Genomic DNA, 23695 nt, shown 5'->3' with positions numbered 1-23695 from the left:
TGGATTTTCCTTACAATGGTCACATAATGCTATTAGTTTCTTGAAGATATATTAGAATTAGAAAAGGTAAATATAAACACACAAAGTACTATAATGTCTCCAAATACCATTATATTTCATTCCTCTCAAAGCCTTACTGAGGTCAACCACAATTCTTTTTGCTGTGTTTTGTTATTCTGGGCCACTCCACAATAAATTTGAAATCAAACATGATATTTGCTCTGAATTTGTTACTTATTTGGAGACCTCAGTTTGCTCTTAGGATAAAGTCCTATTGATACTTGTGAGGCATTTAATTCTATAATTGTTGCATACCACATGGTTTATTCAAAGATCAACTAAGATTCCTCTGGGGTAAAAATAAAGTGAATTAGGATAGGTAAATTTAAGCTCTATGGGCTTGTCTCTTTTCTGTAGGAATAAAAAGCTATTGTATTTTATTTCATAAAGTATCTTCTCAATTGAAAATGCTTAATGCTCACTCCTCAATTCACAGGCATTTCTGTATACATCATCAGTTAAATAATTTGGACAGATTTTGGAAATAATTTATATTTTGTTGGAATATTCTTCTTCAAAATTTTTCTTTTAATAATTCTTCTTGGGATTGAATACATTATTCATAATTTATTAGTATTAAATCTGTTTTTGTCCTGTTCTCATGCAAAAATAATAATTTTTATCTTTCTCTTACTTCCAAAGAATAAGATAAAGTTAGGACATAGTTGCCTTTAAAATAGTGTTTCATTTTTAAATGAGTGTATATATAAAAGCAGCTACTGTTTTGTTGACACTGGCATCAATTTCTTTCTTTATTCTAGAACTCCATGATACTGTTTGTAGCATTTGATTCTAGGCTTGGCTGTTTCAGGCCAGTAAAATGCTATAGTTCTCTCAAGAAATGACCTAGTTAACAATGTATTGATCAGGATACAGTGATATTATAGAAGTGGGGCTGTAGAAGCAGGGATGAGAGAAAAGATTATTGTAGTTTTTTTTCTAACTTATCCCAACATAGTCATTTATAATTCTAGATACAGTAAACATATGTGTTTACTGTAAAAAAACACATACCTTTCACAAAATTTTAACTTATTTGTAGCACATTTTCTTGGGAAAAATTTTTTAAAAAGATTGGATCAAGGAAATTGCATCTTAGAATTTAATTTCTGTACTTTACTCAATGACCTTCTGAAAATCAACATTGGCATGAACACCAAGTTATCTGTAATGATATATACAGTTAGATTTTTTCCCCTGATATTTATGATAGCTTTTAGGGACATTTTATCAAAATTGTCTCATTCTTTGGCAAATATGTACTTTTCAATTTTATTTTTTAATTGTTTGCTTTGTAAGTGTCTGACATATTAATTCTAAAAGGCTTGATCTAAAAGACCACTGTATGGAATTTTGAAGGTTTTCCTTCATAGTTATTGGAAGATCTTTTAACCATTAGTGTTGATAGAGTAAGATGATTGTTCTTCTTGTAAAATATATAAATGTTTTGTCATTGCTAGATTACCTTCTTGAATTTACCTTCTAATTTTCTTGGGTGACCAAATTCTATGAGTTTAAAATATAGGAAATATAATAGTTATCCATGATTCTGTGCATAAAAATAACTTATGGGATATAGATAGGTTTCTTGATTTAATCAGTTTAAGGAGAGTATTTGGGTAGTGTTCCTATATCAACATACATTTTTGACCAAGAAAAATTATTGTAATTTTCTGGGCATTTTCATTTCATAAAATTTTGAGTTAAATTTTCCTCCATGTGATTTTAACTGGTTTTAAGAATCAATACATATTTGTGAAAACATTGAGAAAATAAACCAGAATACAAGTCAGTAGAATATGAATCCCTAGATAACAAGGAATTTGTACTGTTCATGACTTTTCCCCCCAGCAATTCATAGCAATATAATAAATATTTTCTCAAAATACACAAAAGATACATGAATGAAAAAACTAAGTAGTTATCACTTTCAGCTTATGCTTATCCATAGACAGTTGTGACTTAAAAAATTTGTTTAAATAGAATAAAAACTTAAGGACTGAAACAGGTGTCAAAGCTGATACATGTTACCAAAAATCTATTTCATTTCTTCCTGGGCAAAATGATGGCATGTTACTGCTTGACTTTACAGGCAGTTACATATTTTTCTCTACTGTTTTTATATACAATGACACATTGCTTAATGATGAGTTACATTCTGAGAAGTGTATGATTAGTTTATTTTGTCACTGTGTGAACATCATAAAGTGTACTTATCAAACCTAGATGGCATAATGAATCAGTCAAATGACCTTTTGATGTAATCAAGAGATGTAATCAACATGAGATGTGTGAGGGTACTGCCAGCATAACATGGCATACTGTTTTCTAGTGCACTTAAAAAAAATAAACTGAAGGAGCACACTCTACAATAATGATGAAAGTATAATATAGTAAATATATAAACCAGTAACTTACACACTTATTATCAAGTGTTATATACTGTATATAATTGCTTTACTTTTATACACCTCACAGTGTAATAAGTTTGTTTACATAGGCAATAGGAAATTTTCAACTTCATTACAATCTTATGAGACCATTTTTATATAAACTATTATATAAACTATTGTTGATCAGAACTTTTTTATGCAACACATGACTGTATGTTTGTATTCTACTGGGAATGCTCTTTCAGATAATTTTAATTTTTGTAGTAAGAATTAGAAAATATGTAATTCTTTTAAAATTATTTTTGTGAAAAGTTGCTTTCCTCCATACAAGGTAAACAAATAAATTAGCATTCATAGAGTATAAACTTTAGAGTATTGACTGTAATAGGTAACTTCTCTGTTGCAACAATGCATCTGTGTGCTGCAACACAATTATAAGTTACATGCTTTGAGAACTTTGGCAAGTGGTAGTAGTTAATTTTAAGTGAAGTTTAAGGATGTAACTTAGGGTATATGTATTTTCAACATTGAAGCAAACATCTTTTCTCTCTTATTGCATTTTAGATTAAAATTAAATCAATAAATAGAACCATTACTTGCTTTGAGCATCTGTATTTATTTGGTTGTAACAAAAATACTTACTTTCCATACTCACTACTAGATGTCTCTTCAGAAGGCTTTTCATAAGTTTCAAAGGAAATATGTAACTCAAAATGCATTCTCAGTTCTATGATATATTTTTGATGGTTCTTCATGCATATAGATTTAAAAATAACATATAAGATACCTGATCAAGTTCTTGCTGACCTATACAATACCTGCATCCTAACAGGTCCTATTTCAGCTCCTATATCTTTGACAAATAGCTGAGCTCCAAAAAGTCCTGTCCGTGGTTCTGAAACCTCTTGTGATGTATGAGCATGTCTTACTGATAAATTCTAATGTCAGCCTCTGTGTGATAGTGATTCATCAGGTTGTAAAATTTGGGAAACACATTGAATTAGTAAGTTCCATATTTTGGTTGTGTTAAAATTAACACGGTTTGTTTTTTTGTTTTAAAGAGTTCATAACAATTAACCTTCACATTGTCAAAAGTAGCTAGAATTTAATTTGAAATTATCAATGCTATCACAAAAGAAATGTATATAATATTAATATTAATAAATAGATATGACTGAAGTGCTGAAATGTTTACAGAGCAGTGACATGTTGATAATAAGCATCAAGCTACTGGGAGAAGTTAGACACTTGATTATGAACAAACACAACAGTAATTGACATGGAAACTGTGTGGCTTTGTCAAGATAGGCAATATGCCTATAAAAACTATGGCTTATTATCTTAGATTTTTGAAAAATATTTCAGGCTGTTTCCTTTATACAAAAATATGTTTAATTTGCTAGACTCTGTTTTTGTTTGTAAAAATGACTAAAAACCTCAATGGTCTTAGTTTTTTTTTTTAAAGTGAAATTCTTGCATTACTTATATAAGATTTTTAAATAGCTAGTAATGTTCTTGGCACTTGTTTTCAATGATTTGCAATTTTGTAAGCTGTTTTTTAGCACTTTAAATATAGTCTTAGAGGACTACATTTAATTTTTTTATCTTACTCTACATTAATTTCAGAAACTTCTTCTTACTTAAAGTCTTCTTAAGTTTTTAATGAACTCTAGTTATCTGAATTATGTTATTTTTACAGTAGGGTGAATTAGATTAAAGGTAGAATTTTGTGAAGTTGTACCTGTCACGCTTTTACTACTAATCCAATATATTTTATAGCAAAATTCTAAAATCGTAGTTTTGAAATTGAACATATTGTTTCCTTGTTATGTTTGCAACATAATGAATTATTATTTTTCTCTATATCAGTGAAATGCATTATGTGTTTAAAATCATAGAGATTTGAAAAATTACATTTAGATCATAAGTCCTGCTGATATTTGGCAATATTTTCTGCAAAGCAAGCAGCCTAAAGCTGAGCTACTATCAATTATTGAAATAGCACTTTCAGTCACTGAGGTATTAGATTTACATTATCCAAATGTAATAATTAAATCCACTCCAAATACTACTTGTTAAGAAAAATCTTTAAGTGAATATATAATTTCCTGGAGGATTTGTCCAGTCAATAATTAAAGTATTAAAAACAATATTATTATTGCCTCTTAATATTGATAAAATGCTTTCTAAAATCCATTTGTGTGCATTATATAAATGTAGTCACATAACCCAATAAGTGTTTTATACTTAACATTCAAAATTTCATTATAGAAAAACACTTTTGAAAAAGTGGTAATTTAAATGATACCTGATCAGCTGATATTTCCCAGAAATTATTCTTTATTAAGAAACAAAAACAAGACAAAAGCAATTGATTTTAATCCAAAATGTATTTTTCCTTATAAAAGAGGTCCACATACTCACTGTGTCTACTCTACATAATTTGTCCTTTTTATTACACCACGTGTCAATTCAAGTTTATCTGGTCACTGCAAAAACTCGTGGCTAATATGTGTAATACAACACAGGAGGAGGTATTGCTCAGTTCAACTACTCTTATATACTTAAAAAAAATACAGAAATGTTTTTGTCCACTTTAATTGTTGTCCAGACATAAAAGTTACATGAAAGTTCTAGAAAATGGAATTAATTTATTTGGTTGCCACAGTACCCTTGAAGCCAGTTAATTAAAATGTTGAACTTGTACATATTTCCATTGGTCAGGAGCAGCATTGGTGAAGCTTAACTTCCCTTCTAGAAAGTTATGTTTCTCTGCCTATTTTTTAATGCAACTGGAGTCTTGAGCTTTTCTTTGAAGTTAGTTGAGTTGGTTGTTTTTATGACACATTTGTTGGCACACCTATCACTGTTGCTTTCACTTCCAAGGTTGTACTTTTCTCTTTACCTGCTTCCCAGAGGTTTATCAGAGGAGGATAAAGCTCACTGAATGCAAAGGTTGGTTTGTGTAAGTAATTCCTCACATGGCTATGTTTATCATTACAGTTCATTTCTTGAGAGAGGCAGCTGAAAAGACATATTACACCAATAATCCCTAGGAAGCCTCCAACGCAGGCCATAAATGTTGTGGTGTTACTCTTTTCATACTCTTTTCGACCATGGTCCAAACCTTTTGTGGTGACATTTATACATTGTTTTCTGTTTTTCTGATAGATGGTGGGAATATCAATACAAATTTTGTACTCAGTGGATGGGTTCAGATGAGTAAGATTATATACCTTGACATCAGATGGTATTCGAGCACTTTGGGCAGCATGAGAATTTTCAGTCTTGACAAAGGCAGTCCACTTAACACTGGATTTGAGAATTTTTGAACTTGCTTTCCAAGATACCAGAACTGAATTGGCCTGAATATCTCTTATTTTTATATTCAAAGACCCATTGTTATCTTGTGGAAAAGAACCATCCACTTTGATCATAATAGACTTCAAGTCAGCACCAACTAGGTTAGTTGCTATACAAGTATATAAACCCCCTTCTTTGGAGGTTATGCCACTTATATCTAGTGTGCCTTCAGAATGGACATAGAACTTATCTGTCAGAGTATTAGGTAAGAGTTTTTGACCAGAAGGTGTTATCCAGTAGATTTCAGGCTGTGGCTCTGCAGTAGCTCTACAGTGAAGGGAGACATAGCTGTCAGCTTCTACATCCAAATTAGAAGGAAAGCTCTCGGGAGCTATAAGAGGGAGGCAAATTTCCATCATGTCCCTGAAATGCACTTGTCGAACATTCTGGCCTTGGAATTCGGGTGGGTCCACACAAAACAGTGCATCTGGCTCCATAAATCGAATGTTGGTTTTGTTCATATTAATCCAACGGATGACACAGTCACACCTGATCGGATTGCTGTGTATGCTGATTTCCTTGAGGTTTGGCAGAGACTCAATGGTACCATGGTATAGGGCACTGAGGGCATTGCTGTTAAGCATGAGTGATTCTAGTTTGGGGAGTCTGAAAAATGCATTAGGGTGAATGTAAGACAATCTGGGGTTGTTAGTAGCTTCTATTTTTCTTAAATCTGGCAAGTTATCCACAGCAAGACTGTCAATGGAAATCAGCTCAGGCATATTATTTATCCCCAACTCTTTTAAGTGTAGCATATTGCTAAAATCACCTCTTCGTATTCTATTAATAGGATTTTTATTTAGATCCAAAAATTTGAGGTTTACAACTTTCTGAAGAGCAATATGGGGCACTTTAATAAGCCTGTTGTCATAAAAAGAGATGCTTTCTAAGTTTTCAAGTCCAACCAAGGCATTATCTGGTATTTCCGTGAGGTTTATACCAGCTATAACCAGACTGCGAAGATTGATAAGAGGCTTAAAGTTCATGTCTTTGATTCTGATGATTGGATTTTCTCCAATCATCAGAATCTCTAGATTTGGAAGAGCATCGAACCACTTACTGTTGATCATCTGCAGTCTATTTGAATTGAGATGAAGTCGAAGAAGATTATGTAGGCCAATAAAGGCTCCGGGTGAAATTGTAGAAAGCAAGTTGTGATTAATATAGAGTTCTTGTAAGTTACTCAGTCCAGACAGACATTTTTCAGGCAGCTCAGTAAGTTTGTTTTCCTCTAGGTACACAGAAAGGAGCTGATACATCTTTTTTACATTAATATTGGTGACTGAAGATAAATTGTTTTGAGATAAGTCCAGGCCAGTAAGGTTTACTGGAAAGTCTGTGGAATATTCAATTTTTGCAATATTGTTAGTCTGTAGAAGCAGAATCTGTGTGTCAGCAGGCAATCTGGCTGGGAAACTTAAAAGACCTAAATCATTACAATCCACTGTAGATGCCTCCATATAAATGGATCTGGGTGTAAACCAAGGCCTGATTTCACATGTACACAACTGTGGGCAATCCACTTTTTTATCTACAGCTTGTACTAGTGTAGTGATAGCTAGGCCAAGTAGCACATGAATTTGGAGTGGCATGTCCTTCATCTTAACTTTCTTCTTCAGAAATTTAATGGGCCCTTAAGGATTCCACAGTCACTACTAGTAAGTTTAATAATAGCTGATTGATTAGGAGAACACTTGTATTTGTCAAATGATGAATGCCATAGAACTGTAGAGTTTTTCTTCATAGAAATAAGTATGAGTACTACAATTGCTTTGTCCAAAAACGTCATACATATTGGAGAAAAGAAGGTCACTATTTCCTTAATGATATAATATTGATGAATTTTTTGAAGATGGAGTATGTATAGATGGTTACAGGAAATTGAGCAATTCATTTATTTAGGAGTATACTATTCAAATCCCATGCTTGGTCAGTATTTGCAGGAATAGCAGCCTTATGCTAAATACAATAAAATAAAGAATAAAAGAAAAAAGAAAAATAATTAGTACAAGGGAAAAAACAATGTTCATTAACTAATTATTTCATATGTAAATAGTTCCTTCAGTAAGTTTTGATGGCTTTGTCCTTGTTACAACTGACCCTGAGGTTTGGCCTACGCATGGGATAGGCTCAGAGATTTAATCTTTAGAAGACTGAAGTTTCATTAAATTTAATAAAGATGCTTCCAGGATTTTTCTGTTATTTCAATTCTTTACTTGTTTATACCGTAAATTTTGTTTATCATATTTTTTATTCCCTCTACCATTTAGTAATGGGGGACAGGTAGACAACCTTTCAATGATATTGACTTTTCCCCCCCTTAGGAAATATTATTATTCTAGTACAATCAAATGAGTTAGACTGTGGTTTCTTAGATCCTAGGATATAGTATTTAGAGACACAAATTGATTGTTAAATGAACTAGAAGAAGTGGTATTTAGCTGGAATTCCCATTTTCATTCATGCTTCTCTTCGTAATCTCCTTTGCATAAAGTGACTTGGTGTGGGAAAAAGCATACACTTGTACATTGTTGGTAGCACTGCAAATTAGTACAACAATCACTCTGGAAAACAGTATGGAAATTCCTCAAAAAACTCGGACAATAAATACCATATGACCCAGGTATCCCACTGTTTGGTATTTAAAAGATCTAAAATCAGTATACTATAAAGATGCAGGCACATCAGTGTTTATAGAAGCACAATTCACAATAGCTAAGATATAGAACCAACCTACATGCCCATCAACAGATGAATGAATTAAAAAATGTTGTATTTATGCACAATAGAGTTTTACTCAGCCATTAAGAAGAATGGAATCATTCTGTGTTTGCAGCTAAATTAATAGAACTGCTAAGTGATTTAAGTCAGGACCAGAAAGTCAAGGGTCAAATGTTTTCTCTCATATGTAGAAGGTATACCAAAATGACGGGGGGGAAATAATATAAGTAGTTCAGGGGAATCTCATGAAAATAGAAGAGAGATCAGTGGAGTAGAGGAAGGGGATTGAGAGGGAGGAAGAGGAGTTTTGGAAATGGGAAGAACAGTGAAATGATGCTGACCAAACTTTCTTACGTTCACATATGAGTAAACCACAATGAATTTCACTTTTATGTATATCCACAATGCACTAATTGAAAAAAATATATAGATAAATAGAAGAAAGATCAGTAGAGTAGATGAAAGGAAACAGAGGGTGGGAGGAAAATGGGGAAAGGGGAAGTACTGGGTACTGGGTTGGAGCAAATGGTATTCCATGCTTGTATAATTATGTCAAAATGAACCCCAATATTATGTATATCTCTAATGAACTAATAAAAAGTGACTTGAACTTGGCAATATTTGGATGATGTTAATAATAGCTTATTACAGGTATGACTATACATTATTATCCACAACTGGAGTTCATAATAATGTTTGACTGTTTTATTTATCCCTGATAATAATTTACATTCCATTAATTACAAACAATAAAACTTATTACTTCAGTATAACAGATACTTAGATATTTCTTTTAAATGGCTACCAATGTCTTTATCCCTGAGAGATAAACAATTCCAGAACCAAGTTGCAGTCTGATACAAGGGGTGTTTTAAAATGCCATGCTACTTTGCTACATACTCAATTCTGTTGGACTGCTGCTGAGCTCACCCTTCAAGGGTGTGACTAGTCTCTTCCTTGGACTTGTTGCCTTTTAGCAAAAATGGCCATAGCACTCTACCACTGTTCCTTTTAAAAATTACTCTCCCCAGTAATGATAATTTTGACAGCATTGTTGCCAAGATGGGTACTTCACTGACAGACTTAAATGTACTTGGGTATGCAGTCACTGTGGAGAGACAGAAACTCTCCTTTTTTTAAATAGAAAGAAAAAACTTTGTTCCTCAAAATCATGAATCACTTATAGCTCAAAGTACATCTAATTTGCCTCTTACCCTTTATTTTCAGAAATGTGATTTTTATGTAAAAACTGAGTCAGAAGATTCAGATAACTATAGCAGTATCTTTGTTATTTCCTTCATTACTTCATCTGTTTGCTGACCTTAAGTTCCCTTTTTTACTGAATGTTCATTCCAGCTGTTACTTCTATTATAACTAGGTTCTAAGACCCTTGAGGATGAACTGTAACACTGTGCATTCTTTACTAAAAATTCCCGATGATCCTGTTTAGTCTATGGGGTCTTCTCTACATGTATCCTCATTTTCTGCCATTTTCCTGCATTCAGCCTCTTTAGAGCTATTGGTGCTTTCCCCAGTTCTTGCCTCTTCCTTTAAATTATCTTTCACTGTTTTTTCCAACCTCACTTCAGCGTCTCTTTTCTGATAAGACTTTCGTCCACATAATCTCTTCCTGTAGCTATACTTAGCTACACCCTCTCCACCCTGCAGTGGTCCCATGGCCCTAGTGCACATGTCTGTGACAGTATTTTCTCCAATGCTTTCCTTTGCTAGGAATAAACCACCTTGAGAGCATGAAGCTTCCTTGACTTGCATCCCTAACTCCTAGGCATGGTAATTAGAATGTAGTAGATACTCAAAAGAATTGCTTTGAATGAACCATTAAATTCATTCTTCTAATAAATTTGCATATGTATCATTTTAATATGATTTAAGCAATTCAATTTGTTTAATTTACTAATTTCAGTAAGTTTAACTTTACTTTAAGCTTTAACTTTCAGTGTGCTGCCTGTATTTTTGTATAAAACCCAAAGTAATTTTGAGGAAAATGCAAAGGATTATTAGACTTTAAAATTCAAGCTATGGTATTGGTGGTTTACCCTTTTAATTTATTCAATTGACATTTACTGAATACCTTTTATGTGCCAGTTTTTGGGCAAATAGCTAGAGGTGAAAAAGATGACTTATACATAGTTGTTTTGTTTAGTAAGCTTTTCAGTCTTTATTGTATGGGGAAAACACACAACAAAACAAACTTAGACATCTACTGCTTATTTATGTCCAAAATGGAGACAAAGCATAGAGAGTACAAAATAGATTTCTGTATGTTTCCATAAATCACTCAGTTGAGAATTGAGGAGCTATAGCTTTTGCTAATTAATTTCTTAAATTCACTTTTCCAACAAGGAGGAAACTGTTTTCTTTTAATTTAACCAGAAGATTGGAAATATTAAACATGCAGTATTCTTTTGGAGACAATATTAACCTAATAATGTCACCTTTTATTTAGAAATTATTCTGGCTGGTAAAAATTTTAAAATTTTTATATGTTTTTAATTAGAATAACTTTCTTGACCCCATTTCATTATTTATGAAGCCATATACTGCAAATAGCCACAGTTTGAACTAGATTTATCTGGGCAATATCAACATAAGAGACAAGATTTCTTATGGTGGTGAACAAATTTAAATTTTATTTATCTCTCTCTATAGGAAGAAACTGTCAAAATGGGAAGTAGTGAATGTAGAAGTTCGACCTGTCTTTATTGTAGTATTAACTTTTCCTTATGACCGTGGAAATTATCATGATACTTTCACTAATAGGATATTTGATATGGAATACTTGCAGGATACTAAAGCAATAATAATAACAACAACAATTTAATTCTTAATGCTTTATAGTTCTCAAAGCCCATTCTTATTTATTATTTTATATTAACAATGGTTTTGTGATCTTGTGAGGCAGGTTAGTTAGATACTTTATTGCCCATTTTTTAATGTGAAGGTATTGATTTTTTCATGGTAGTGTTTGGGATCACAACCAGGGCCTTGTACATGCAAGCCCAGCATTCTACCATTGAGCTACATTCCCAGACTTAATGTGAGGGTATTGAGACCTTACAATTATTGTGATCTCATTTGCCTGAGATCACACAGCTAATAAAAGGTGGGATGGGATTAGAACCTAGGATTTCTCCTTAGGCCTTCACCTAGGATTTCTCCTTAGGCCTTCACCACTTTCTAGAAAGCTACATAGCATGAATAAATAGAAATGTGATAATTTTTACAGATAGTATAATTATTTTACTTCTCAAGAAGAATTGGCATTACCTTGGTCTTCAGAGTTTTGAGTTGAGAAAATTAATTTTATTAATCCACTAATAATGACTAGTGTATGAGTCATATGAGTCAAAATCACAAAGGATCAATGTACAAAACCAAAGTGCCCCTTCATTTCAATGAGAAATATGACTGAGGGAAGAGAACACAAATTACTTAATCTACTTTTCCAATGTTTTTGCTCCAGTTTTAAAAATATACTTGGAAATATGTTATGAATCTGCAATTTACTAGTGAATACACAATCAGAGACAGAGATGCCAATTGGACCTCTTAATTATCACAGTCATCAGAAATGACAGCCTGCATGTCTGCTTTTCTAAGCCAAATGTCTATGGGAACTGACCCTCTTGAGTTTCTTGGTCCTTGGTGTGATCTCAAGCATAAAAACCCTTTGTCAGGAAGTTTTTCCTGAGTATCTCCTTGGTCACCCATCACTTGTTTCTTAATCATTTTTGTTTTGTCTCTTTTTTCCCTTACTAACTATGAGATTAGTAAGTACTATTTGGGTTACTAATGTACATTAGATTATTAAATTATTATTAGACATTAAACTGTTAGTTTTTTTCCTTTACTAAACATTTGATTATTAGATTATTATTCTTGCTAGATCATAGGTTAGTATTATTAGGGGTGGTGTTCGGCTCACATTTGATTTGATAATATCAATACATTTAGTTGGTTGATTAGGCCTTAGCTCAGATTACAAGTCAGTAAACAAAGGTTTGCTAGTTTTTAACTTACAAATGTAAGTTAGTATTTGTACTGAATGATAACATATGAAATAGTGATCAAATGGGTTTAAAATGTTTCTAAGGATCTGAGAATAAACACAGTTAATAGAAATCAGGAGAAAAAAGATACACCTTCATATTTTTTTCAGAAGTGTGAATGTCACAATTACATACACAGTGTCCATTAGCAAAACAGAAAATGATTCACTTTACAGGCACCAATTTAAAAGCATAGTTGTTCCTTAGAGTCATGCTGTACTCCTGAGAAAATGTTTTCTGCTATTGACCATTTGGGGATTTGGGTTAGATAAGAATTCTAATAATGGTATTAATTTTGAAAGAGCTTTTCATTTCTTTTTGATGTACATCTCTATAAAAATTTAAAAAATCAAAACTAAGTATGTCATTAAAAATAAATTGACCAGTTTAATCCTTTTTCAGAATTTAAATTCCCTGACTCTTCCTATTTTTCTTCTGCCTTCCTCCCATCTTCCTTGTGATGCTTTTCCTTTTTGAACACATTGAAACAATGTGGAAGATGTTTTTAAGCTCAAAAAGCATATTTATACAATGGAATATTACTCCGCAATGAAGAATGATAAAATTATGGCATTTGTAGGCAAATGGTCGAAATTGGAGAATATCATGCTAAGTGAGATAAGCCAATCTCAAAAAACTAAAGGACGAATGATCTCGCTGATAAGCGGATGAGGACTTATAATGGGGGTGGGAGGGGTTAGCATTAGGTTTAGGATTAGGTTTAGAGTTAGGCTAAGGAGAGCGGTAAGAATGAAGGAAAGAAGGACTGTATAAAGGGAAAAGGGTGGGAGGGGTGGGGGGGAAGGGAAAAAAAAAGAAACATCATTACCCTATGTAAACGTAAAAAAAAAAAAAAAAGAATTGATTGTATATCTGCTAAATTCATGTATAAAATTTTAAAATATAATCTAGATATACTTTTATTAGCCATTATTCTTAAATAAATTAAATTTTTGGAAGTAAAAAAAAAGATGGATGATTTGCTAATAAATTCCTAGTCATTTTATGGATTACTAATTTATGTCTCTATATTGCATTTTTAACATCAACTTTGGATACACCCCACTTTTTAAGTCTTATGGAGTTTTAATTGGCACATATTTACCTGCACATATCTTAAGTGTATACTTTTATCTTGTGCATATGTACATATTCTTAAAACCGGCAACACAATCAACCAAATTGTTGTGTCCATTATTAAAATATGTTCCCAGAGATTACATTCCATTTATGTGTGATCTACAAAATGTATAAATGTATTCTATTGCCATGTACAAGTAATTAGAAAAAAATAATATAAATTAAAATAAAATGTTCCCAAATGTCAAAAAAAAAAAAAGTTTAATTAGATAATTATATGATATACTTACATAATTTCCCTATGCCTTTCAATTATTAAGGAATTTTTTGTTTTAACGTAAGAGTGAAGAAATAAAAGTAATATTTAAAATAAAAATAATATTTCAACTTGAGTTTTAAAAGTTTTAGGACTATTGCTAAGGAAAATGCTAAGGAGTCTAGCATATGGACTTAGATATTACATTATTGTGATGAATAGATTAATGAATAAAAGGTAGATAATATAGAGTTAAAATGCTTTGGGGTTTCCCCCCCTTAAATATGCAAATAAATATTACCAAAAGTAGATGCATTGTTAGTAAAAGACTTAATTTTGTAAGAATGAATCTACATGGTTCTACTCTTAGGAGTTAAGAACAAACTCATAATTAACTACTGTTCTTTTCACTTGTTTTTTCATATAAAGCTATGTTAGAAGGTCATTTTTGTATCTTTTAGTTTTAAAGACAACATCTTTCATATATTAGAGTAAAATAAATTATAGCTGAATATTTTAAAAGTTTGAAAGACATAGTTATTGAAATGTCACCAGGAATGGAAATCCACATCTCAATAAATTTTATTATATAAATTTGCTTTCAAATGATTTGAGTAGTAAATCATATAATTTCAAAGTCCATTTTTATTAGAGCTTATCATATATCCTCTTTCATTTATTCATCTATCCAATCTTTTAATAAATATTTGTGGAGGATCTACAGCTTTAGTCACTGTGCTGTCATTTCTGATTTTTTCCACTTTGTAAGATTTTTAAGAAAAAAATTATATATTTTTTTATTGATAGAATGTAGTTTTGCAGTTGAATGAGCTTTTTTGTTGTTGTTGATTATGAACTATATTTTTTTTAATTTGAAAATCAAAGCACTTAAAACTGGAATTTTCCCAATACCTTTGTCCTTTTGTGCTTTTGCAGTTTTTCTCACAGTACATTTAATTTCTCCTATTGGCTCCCCAACATAGAATTTGCCTGAGGAATAGCCACCGACCTGAAACATTTTATATGGTACACTGACAGCATGTAGCTTCCCAACTTAATCCATTAAAAAAAGGCAATTTTAAGAATTCTTATATCTTTTATTTTTAATATCTGTGGACACTCATCATAACTTGAGATTTCTTTTTAGAGTAATTTTTGTATTTGAGAATCTAAAAATGCAAATTGTTTGTAGAGATAATTATATATGTATCTTTTTTATGGAAAAAGCTACCTTTCCCTTTGGAATGAGGTTTTCATTCTTTAAGCTTCTTCATCTGTTTTACATCATTTGTTAAACAGTGATTGAATACCCACCTTTTGGCAGCTACTCTTGTAGCTATAAATAGAGTGAAATTTCTGCTCATTAAGTCCTCAGTTGTATAAGGAGTAAATAGCTAAGAAGAATGCTGCACAGTAGATTTGATTTACAGTAAAGGTGTATGTGGTGTTCTGTGGATGCACAAGAGAAGGAATGCTTTGAACTGTGTGTCCAACAGTAGCAGCCTGAATATTCAATGGTCTTTTGTGATGCTTTTAAAAATTCAGCTGAAGAATAGTGGGGAAACATATGGGTAAGAAGATTCAAAATCTACCATCATTCATATGAATTATTACAATGGTAAGGATTAAGAACAAAGTGTGCCTTCTTCCTCATACCTCATTATTATAACATAAAGACTCCTGAGGAACAGCAACATTTTGATACTTGACTCAAGTTTTAAAAATTGGTGAAGGTAGAAAGTTGCCATGGTTACATTAAAACTCAGTTTTTCATTTTCTTCTACAGTGAATTGCTTGCTAAGTTCATTTATATAAAAAACTCAAATTCTGTTCTCCCATTATCTACTTTATATTCCCTTGTTGTAAAATTTAGTCTCTCTTCAATTCTAATTGAAGGTTCCATATCCCAAAGATATTGTTGAGTTATACTAAATGTATCCCTATAAAAGACTCTTCTTGTTTGCTTGAGAAATATTTATTTTCCTGTTTCTCAAACCTAATTATTGATTATGTATGTCAGCTTTCAAGTGAATGTTTAGAATGGTTTAGTAAAACTTCTCCTGACCTATTAATAAATAAATTGGCATAGGTGAAGAACATTTGCTTTGTGTTAAGAAACATTGGCCAGACTTACAAGGTGTTTCTGTAATTGTGGGCAGGACACCACTCCTTCCCTGTGTCTTAAATTAATTATCTTTAAAATTTAAAATTTAGAAACTAGGTTACAAGATCTTTAAGATTCTTTCATATTCTATATTTATATGATATATGATATTATTCTGTGAATGTGAAAGGTTTTCAAAAAGGTTTCTAACAATTGGCTGTGTTTAAGCTCACATATCTGATTTTAACCTTTGTATTCTGTAGTTGATCAAAAGTTTATATTCAGTACTCTGGCCCTATGCCATTAACAAATTAGAATCAGTGAATTTTAGTCATTCTGTGACATTTAAAGGCTATAAAATTAATTATTTGCCATTATTCCTGTTTCATTTTATGCTTATGTCTACATAGTGGTAAATGAAATAAGAGAGTAAACTAGCCACTTGAGAGAAATTTCTGGGTTAGATACTTGATCTAAATACAGAAATGGATTAAAATTCCTTTATTTTGTCTCCAAAACTATGCCTTAACACTTTGTTTTACTTCCTCTCAAGTTGGTATTAAAGTAGCACCATTCATCTTCTGGTCTTTTTCGGAAAGGTATTTCCTGCAACTGGAGAGATGCACTGCCTTTGCTGTTGCTGTAGTTATTGTTGGCTGCTTATCCCTTGCTAAAGTTTTACTGCAATGGAATTTAAAAGGTAGTTAGGTGTTGTGGGGAACACTAGAGTAAAAAAATCTGTTTTCTGGCTGTAGTTTTGCTCCACTAGTAATTCTAATCACATTGTTATCTGAGACTTAGTTGTTCACAAAAATGTGGGGTTCAGGCTAAATTTTCACTGTTTTTCTAGTTTGGTTGGTAATGCTCTATGAAATTCAAGAAATTTCTTATGGAGCTGTCATTAGAAAGAGTCTGTTTATTAGAGCGGACTTTAGGGAATGAGGAATGAAATCTGAGTCCCAGGAGTGTTTCATGTTGGTGTAGTGATTTCTGTATACTCATAAATTATCAGCTTGTCATGATACTGTCATTTCTCATTATGAAGAGACTTGATTTATATTTGTTTTTAATTATAGTTTTTGCTCAACTGAGCACTTCATTAATAGCATTATATATGAAGTTGATTTTTGTACATGATTAGCAAAACAAATTATATTTCTAAGCCATTATTTCTATCTTTATGTCTGTATTTCTTCTGTGAGCATCACTCCATGTATTGGGGAATTCTAATTTAGTATATGAAATAGTAGTAATTCATTTAATATTGTTTGAGAGCAAATGGATTTTGATGGTTTGGAAATGTATTTCTCTTGTAGACCTATTTTCAGTTACCTTACATTTCAGATGAAAGCATTTGGGGGGTGATTATCAAGCAAATTTTAAATCACATTTTCTTCCTCATTAGAAGACAGACAAATATCTCAAGTCTTTGAAGTCTGTATCTTTTTGTCAGAACATTTTGTGTGTGTGTGTGTGTGGTGCTGGGGATTGAACCCAGGGCCTTGTGCATGCAAATCAAGCACTCTACCAACTGAGTTATATCCCCAGCCCCCTGAAGCCTGTATCTTTTGAGTCACCTGAACATTGGCTATTTCGCTAGTATAGTTTCATAAAAAAAGAAGTAAACAACTAATTATTCTAGTCTGTGTTGGTTCTATGGACACTGAAAGTAACTTGCCTTATGATTTCTGATGTTGTAAGAACTGTTCTCCCTAGGGTATACATGATAGGCATACACACCAAAACAAAACAAAACAAAAAGAAACAAACTGTGTCTTGATTGCCATAAATAAACACTTTTATACTAGTCTCAGGAGAGATGGATTTTGAAATAGAAACAACTGTCATAAAAAAGGATGATAGCAAAAAGGTTTTCTTCATATTTGTACTCTAATATTAACTTGGTTTGGTACACAGAGCCATTGATTTATAAAAAAGGGAAGGAACAGGCTCTGGACTAGAGTCCAGTGATACATTACAGATTGAGAATGAAGCACATTTTAGTTACAATATGATTACAGAGATCTCAAAGTCATATTTCAGTAGAAAATTTCCTCTGACAGGAGCAGAGTAGATTGTCACTAGGTAGTTCAGTTTCTGTTCTATAGTGAAATATTGTTTCTTATTGCTATTAAACAACACAGAATAAAAGTATTTTTATTAGAATAGGGAGAATAAAATATTTTGAAAGGAAGTAAAATTAAAAGAGCTCCTGTGGTCAAAGAATTTCTTCAAATTTAATAAATAAGAAAATAAATTATAGCATCCCATTTTCAGGTGTCCATAGGTCAGCCTCTGACGGCTAGGAGTTCAGTGATGGATGAAGCTTTTCTGCAGTTTTTTCTTAGGAACTGATCATACCGATGTGGTCTATATTGTTAATTCCTTGTACTGAGCATGGAATTGTCATGATTCTATATTTAGGAGCCAAAAAGATCCACCAGAAAACTTCTAAAACTCATAAATGAATTCAGTAAAGTAGCAGGATACAAAATCAATGCTCATAAGTTTAATGCATTTTTATTCATAAGTGATGAATCCTCTGAAAGAGAAATTAGGAAAACTACCCCATTCACAGTAGCCTCAAAAAAGGAATTTTCTATTTTCATTTCAAAATTGTGCCAGATTACCCTCATGCTCTGTGGTTTCCCCCTTATATTTTTAACAGTCTGCTTATAACAGTATTGCTATATTTGTGTCCAGGGACTATAAGAAAGATTTTAAAATACAACAACAAAAACTCCATTGAAAGGTTGAAACAAGCTTCCTGAATTATAGCTTTGAGTTTCAAAAGCAATCTTTAAACAAGGCATGGGAGGCAGTGTTTTTATCTGTGTGCTTGTTATTCATCTTACTGGGAATGGGAACTTGATACTGTATAGGTCGGTGGGCTACTTCCCTTACACTAGTGTTAACAAATGATTAATGTGAAATGACCTAGTGGCACTTTGGAGGAATCTTCCCTACCTCTTCCCCCAGGTACTGGGGATCGAATCCAGGTTCTCATGCATCCTAGGCAAGCAGTCCATCATTGAGCTGCATTCCTCTTCCTTAAGGGGTAGACTGGATTAGTTCCTGATGTATGCTAGGTCAGTCAGGCTTCATTATTTTCTACATATGTGGACATCAAAAGCAGGTTATATACAGGTTAAAACTTTGAGTTTTCTTCTTACTGTCATCTAACTTATATCCTCTTAATCTTATAGGGGCCTAACTATTGTTAGCATGGGATTAATTATGCAGGACTGTCTTCTGTAGATGACCTTGTGAGATTTTGACATGAACTCCCTAAATTTAAAATTATTAGTGATACGAGGGGACATATTTTATATACATTATGTTTGCTCATAAGGGGCTCTGTGGAATTGTACTTTAATAAATTTCCAATGATATTTGATCACTATATCATTAAAGACTAGGCTATATCTGGGTTATGAACATTTGGGGAATACAAGATAGCTGAAAACAATGACATTAAAAAAAGTACGTATTTCCTTAAAGAACCTACATCAAGGGAGGAAATAAAAAGACTAAATGGCCATTTCTTTAAAATAGAAAGCAGTATAAATTGTGATACCTACCAAATTTTAATTTTGTGTTAATGCATAATATAGGCCTTTGCTAGCATTACCTCTTTCACAGCAGCTTCCTGTTGAGGAACATGCTCAGTACATCCACTTCTACATCTTTTTTCAAGGTTGCACATGGTTGTACCAATCATAGAAAAGGAGTTCCAAATCTTGATGGAGAAATAGTTCTTTCAAAACAATGTTGTAAATTTGCTCACACTTTACTTAGAAGCCTGGTATTCATCTTATGTATGAATAAGATGAAAACTAGGTGCCAAATCACCAGTTTGAAAAATTTCTAAGTCTCTGCAAATAATTTGATATTGTTTCAGATGATCAGCTTAGGTTAAGAAAAGGAAATGGTTTTAAGCTATATAATAACTTCAGAGGTTAGAATTTAATACATTTTTGTAGATAAAAGAAATGTTTGATTATTATATTTGAGTTGTGAAAAGAAATTTTCACTTCATATTTATATGACTCAAGATCTGGAGTCTACTCAGTTTGATCTGGGATATTCCTCAACTTTTCCATTCCATTGTGCTCAAATTATTTTGTGAAGTAATTTTATTTACCATTAATGTCTGTTGTAGGATATTTGCTTTATTTAGTCAATAATTTTTTCAACATTAATTTCATAATATAGTGATACTTTTGCTGATGCTTAAAAGTTGTTTGTATTTTATATTTGTATTTTGGTATTATATTTATGATTTATAGATTTTTAAAAGATAGGTATGCAGTAAAATTAGGTTAAACCACTGTGGACTTGTAGTTCAGGATTCAAACTGAAAATAGAATAAAACTTTTTATCTGATTTCTGTTCATTATAATTCATAACACTAGCTAGTACAATAAAATATGTCTGTGATCATACCTGGTGTTTAGATTTTCTTGATAGATATGGTATTGTTTTGGTGAATAGAAATACTTTAAATATATGAGAATAATTAAATCATGTAAGGATAATTAAAAATATGGAGCTGAAAAATTAGAATTTTGAGGTTTTCTTCAATAACTGACTCCCATCAGTTTTAAGGAGAAACAGATTATAAAAATAATACCATTTTCTCTAATGTAGAGTTAATTCCAATATCCATGAATAGAGGGGGTCTTTGATACTTTACATATTTTACTGGACTTCAAGATCCTTATAAGTCCTATTAACAACTGCAATAAACAATAAAAACAACAGTAGTACTCATAGTGATGATGTGCTGTATTGTAAAAATTCAGTTCAATTTCCATATATGATCTTACTTGATTCTTATAATAATCCTGGTAGCCTGTGCTATTGAGCTGACTTTATTAGTGACAAAGGGAGGCTCAGAGAGATTTAATGAGATGCCCAAAGTTGAAAGGAATAGACAGTGAGGACTCCTGAACTATATTCCATACTCCTGGCTCCATCCTTAGCCACCTTTGTTTTAGCCCATGATGCATAAAGCTTTGTGTTGCAGACACATATGTACTTGATTGACCCCTTTAGTTGTTACTAAACAATTGGAGTACAGAATCATTATTTTATTTGTTACTAAATATTTCATGTTTATTCTTGTCTTAGTTATTTTATAAGCATACACAATGCTGAATTTTTTTCTTTGTACAATGCAATGGTACTTCTTAAAATTTAATGAATTAATCACTAGAAAATAGACATGTTAAATTGTATTAAAATTATTTTAGACATCTTAGATGTTTGCTTATAAGTTGATTTTTAATTATCCGACTCAATAATACTTGATTTATGAACCCCCTTACTAAAAGTACCCTCTAAAGTAATGCTTTTCATCTTGTGTCCCTTAAATAGCATTCAATACTTTCAGAAATAATATATTTGCTTTTGGTTTATTTCTCACTTCTTATCCCCTCCACTGGAATGTTTGCATTCATAAAAATAGTTCTTTTTTTTTCACAGATGTATCTCCAGTGCTTAGCTAGAATAATTCCTCACTTGTAGTTTAACACATATCTTTTAAATAAATAAATGAATATTGTTTTAATTGTAAATTCTCATAATATCATTATACAATTTTAAAAGCATATAAGAAATTCCTTTGTGACTTGCTTATTTTACTCATACAGTTTATATAAGTGGACTATAGAATGATGATATAAGTTTGGCAAGCTGAGCCCTAAGTGTGTATTTTTTTTAATTCTATAGACTATACAACTGCAACAGAACCTATTTGAAAATACTAGCATATTTTAAGAGATATAATTAAATTCAGATTGTTGGAAAAGCATCTTTAAAAGGTACTTACCCTTAGAATATCTTGAATAAATCTGTTGTGAAGGAACTAATGGAGATAGTATGTTTTGTTTACATATTGCTTGCACTTAAAATATGGTTTTCAATTGATTTTTATACAAAATATCTACAGTAATAGCGTATGTAGTGAGCATTGTAGATGTACACATCATTTTCTTAAAGTCTGTGGCATTTGTACTTAGAGAATATAGGAAATCATGTCAATTAGATCATAATACATTCTTAATGTCTAAAAGCCAAAGGCTTTTAAAAGTAATGGAAGATGGATGTAACAACAACAAAAGAGTAATTATAAACATGAAGATAATTGAGTGTAAGGGTTGTGAAAAGACCTCCAGAAAACTGGTTGGTGTGGCCAAAGGCCAAACTGACTGTTGTCAGTTGACAGTGGTCAAAAGTTAAGTAATCATTACATTTGCAGTGTAAGGTTTGTGTCTTTAGTGAAGTCTGTCTTGAAATAAAGAATCTGTGCTGGGAAGTAATATTTGACAGTGAATTCTAAGGTGAAAAAAACAAAACAAAACAAAAAGACCCCATCCATGTAACAAAAGTCATATACATTCTGTTAAGGAAAAAAGCTGATGTGAACTCAAACAATATTTGCTGTGAGTCAAGACTGGGCAGATATCACTGGTTATAAGTTTCAGCAGAAAAACCCAGAGTCCACATGGTGTATAAGAAACAAGTAAGATTTACCTAAAAATTTAAGCTTTGTACACTAGATTCTATAATATTATCAACAGAATTCAAAGTATTATAGTATGACTCAGAGTTTTCAAATGGATACCTGAGTGCTGCAAATAAATCTTTGGGAGTTCATTATTATCTAGCAAACTTATTGCTCAGGAGATCTGAAATAACAAGTCTGTGGCCTTGACATTTAATCAGAGCATGAAATACATTTATTGAATCTTAGATTTGAGATTATTACTTTAGTAGCTCCCCAATTAAAGTATGTGGATTTTAAAAATTCCCATTCAGACATAAAATACAAAATTCTTATTATATATACATAGGATCTTTTTATTCAGTGCTTTATGATCAGTTGCCTTTTATCGAACATGCTTATTTTTAATGAACAGAAATGGCTTTAATGTGAGCACATACAGAACTACCTAGATTTTTTTTTTAGAGATAAAGGAGTTAGAAGGTTAAAACTGTTCATTTCCCCCTGTGACTGATCAATTAAATGTGAACGATGTATAACATAATGTTGAAAGGACGTTTCTACCTGCTGTAGAACTGGTGTTATAACGTAAGACAATTTTATATGCTTGCGTAAATTAAATCTTTGCCTTTAAATAAGAACTCTTCTTCAAATTTTGTCTCAAAAGAAAGGAAGAAAGGGTGAGAGGAAGGAGAGAAGGAAGAAAGGAGGGAAGGAAAGAGAGTGGAAGTAAAAAAGAAAGAGAATGCCTGAATTTCTACCACCCTTGATTTTCACATTCTAGTGCAAGAAATTCTAAGTATTGTCTATTCATGAGCATCTGCAAATCACATTGCAGCTTAACTGTCTCTTCTCTGATTTAATAGAAACTTTGATTGTTTTCTGGGATTTACATACAGAGTAATTGTTTTTGCATTTTAATATAGAAGGAAGTAGATTGAATAAATGCATAACATATTAGAAATGCTATTAAGCAAATGATTCTATGTGGTACTGTTGAATTAATGTTTTCCTTTACCTTCTGAACAAAACACAAATTTCTCCAATTATTTTTAAATTGATTGTTCTCTATTGTTGCCCAAGGAAAAGTTGAAAAAAAAATCCATGTGTTGTTTCCATTTCCTTGGTATGATTAAATGG

The 23695-nt window shown here is 31.8% G+C and overlaps 2 protein-coding genes across 2 annotated transcripts in view; one reads left to right on the top strand and one right to left on the bottom strand.

The window, feature by feature from the left end:
* Window positions 1–23695, top strand: part of Immp2l (inner mitochondrial membrane peptidase subunit 2) — an 892224-nt gene that overhangs the window by 431439 nt on the left and 437090 nt on the right. The window lies entirely within an intron of this gene.
* The window catches only part of Lrrn3 (leucine rich repeat neuronal 3), a 34342-nt gene continuing 15682 nt past the window's right edge, over window positions 5036–23695 (bottom strand). Inside the window, exon 2 of the mRNA XM_047562268.1 lies at window positions 5036–7775. Coding sequence (XP_047418224.1) covers window positions 5291–7417 — 2127 coding nt within the window. The 5' untranslated portion in view covers window positions 7418–7775 and the 3' untranslated portion in view covers window positions 5036–5290. The remainder of the gene's footprint in view (window positions 7776–23695) is intronic.

The sequence above is a fragment of the Sciurus carolinensis genome, chromosome 8 (genome assembly GCF_902686445.1).
Source record: "Sciurus carolinensis chromosome 8, mSciCar1.2, whole genome shotgun sequence".
Lineage (NCBI taxonomy): Eukaryota > Metazoa > Chordata > Mammalia > Rodentia > Sciuridae > Sciurus > Sciurus carolinensis.
This window is presented reverse-complemented; position numbering and strand designations above follow the sequence as displayed.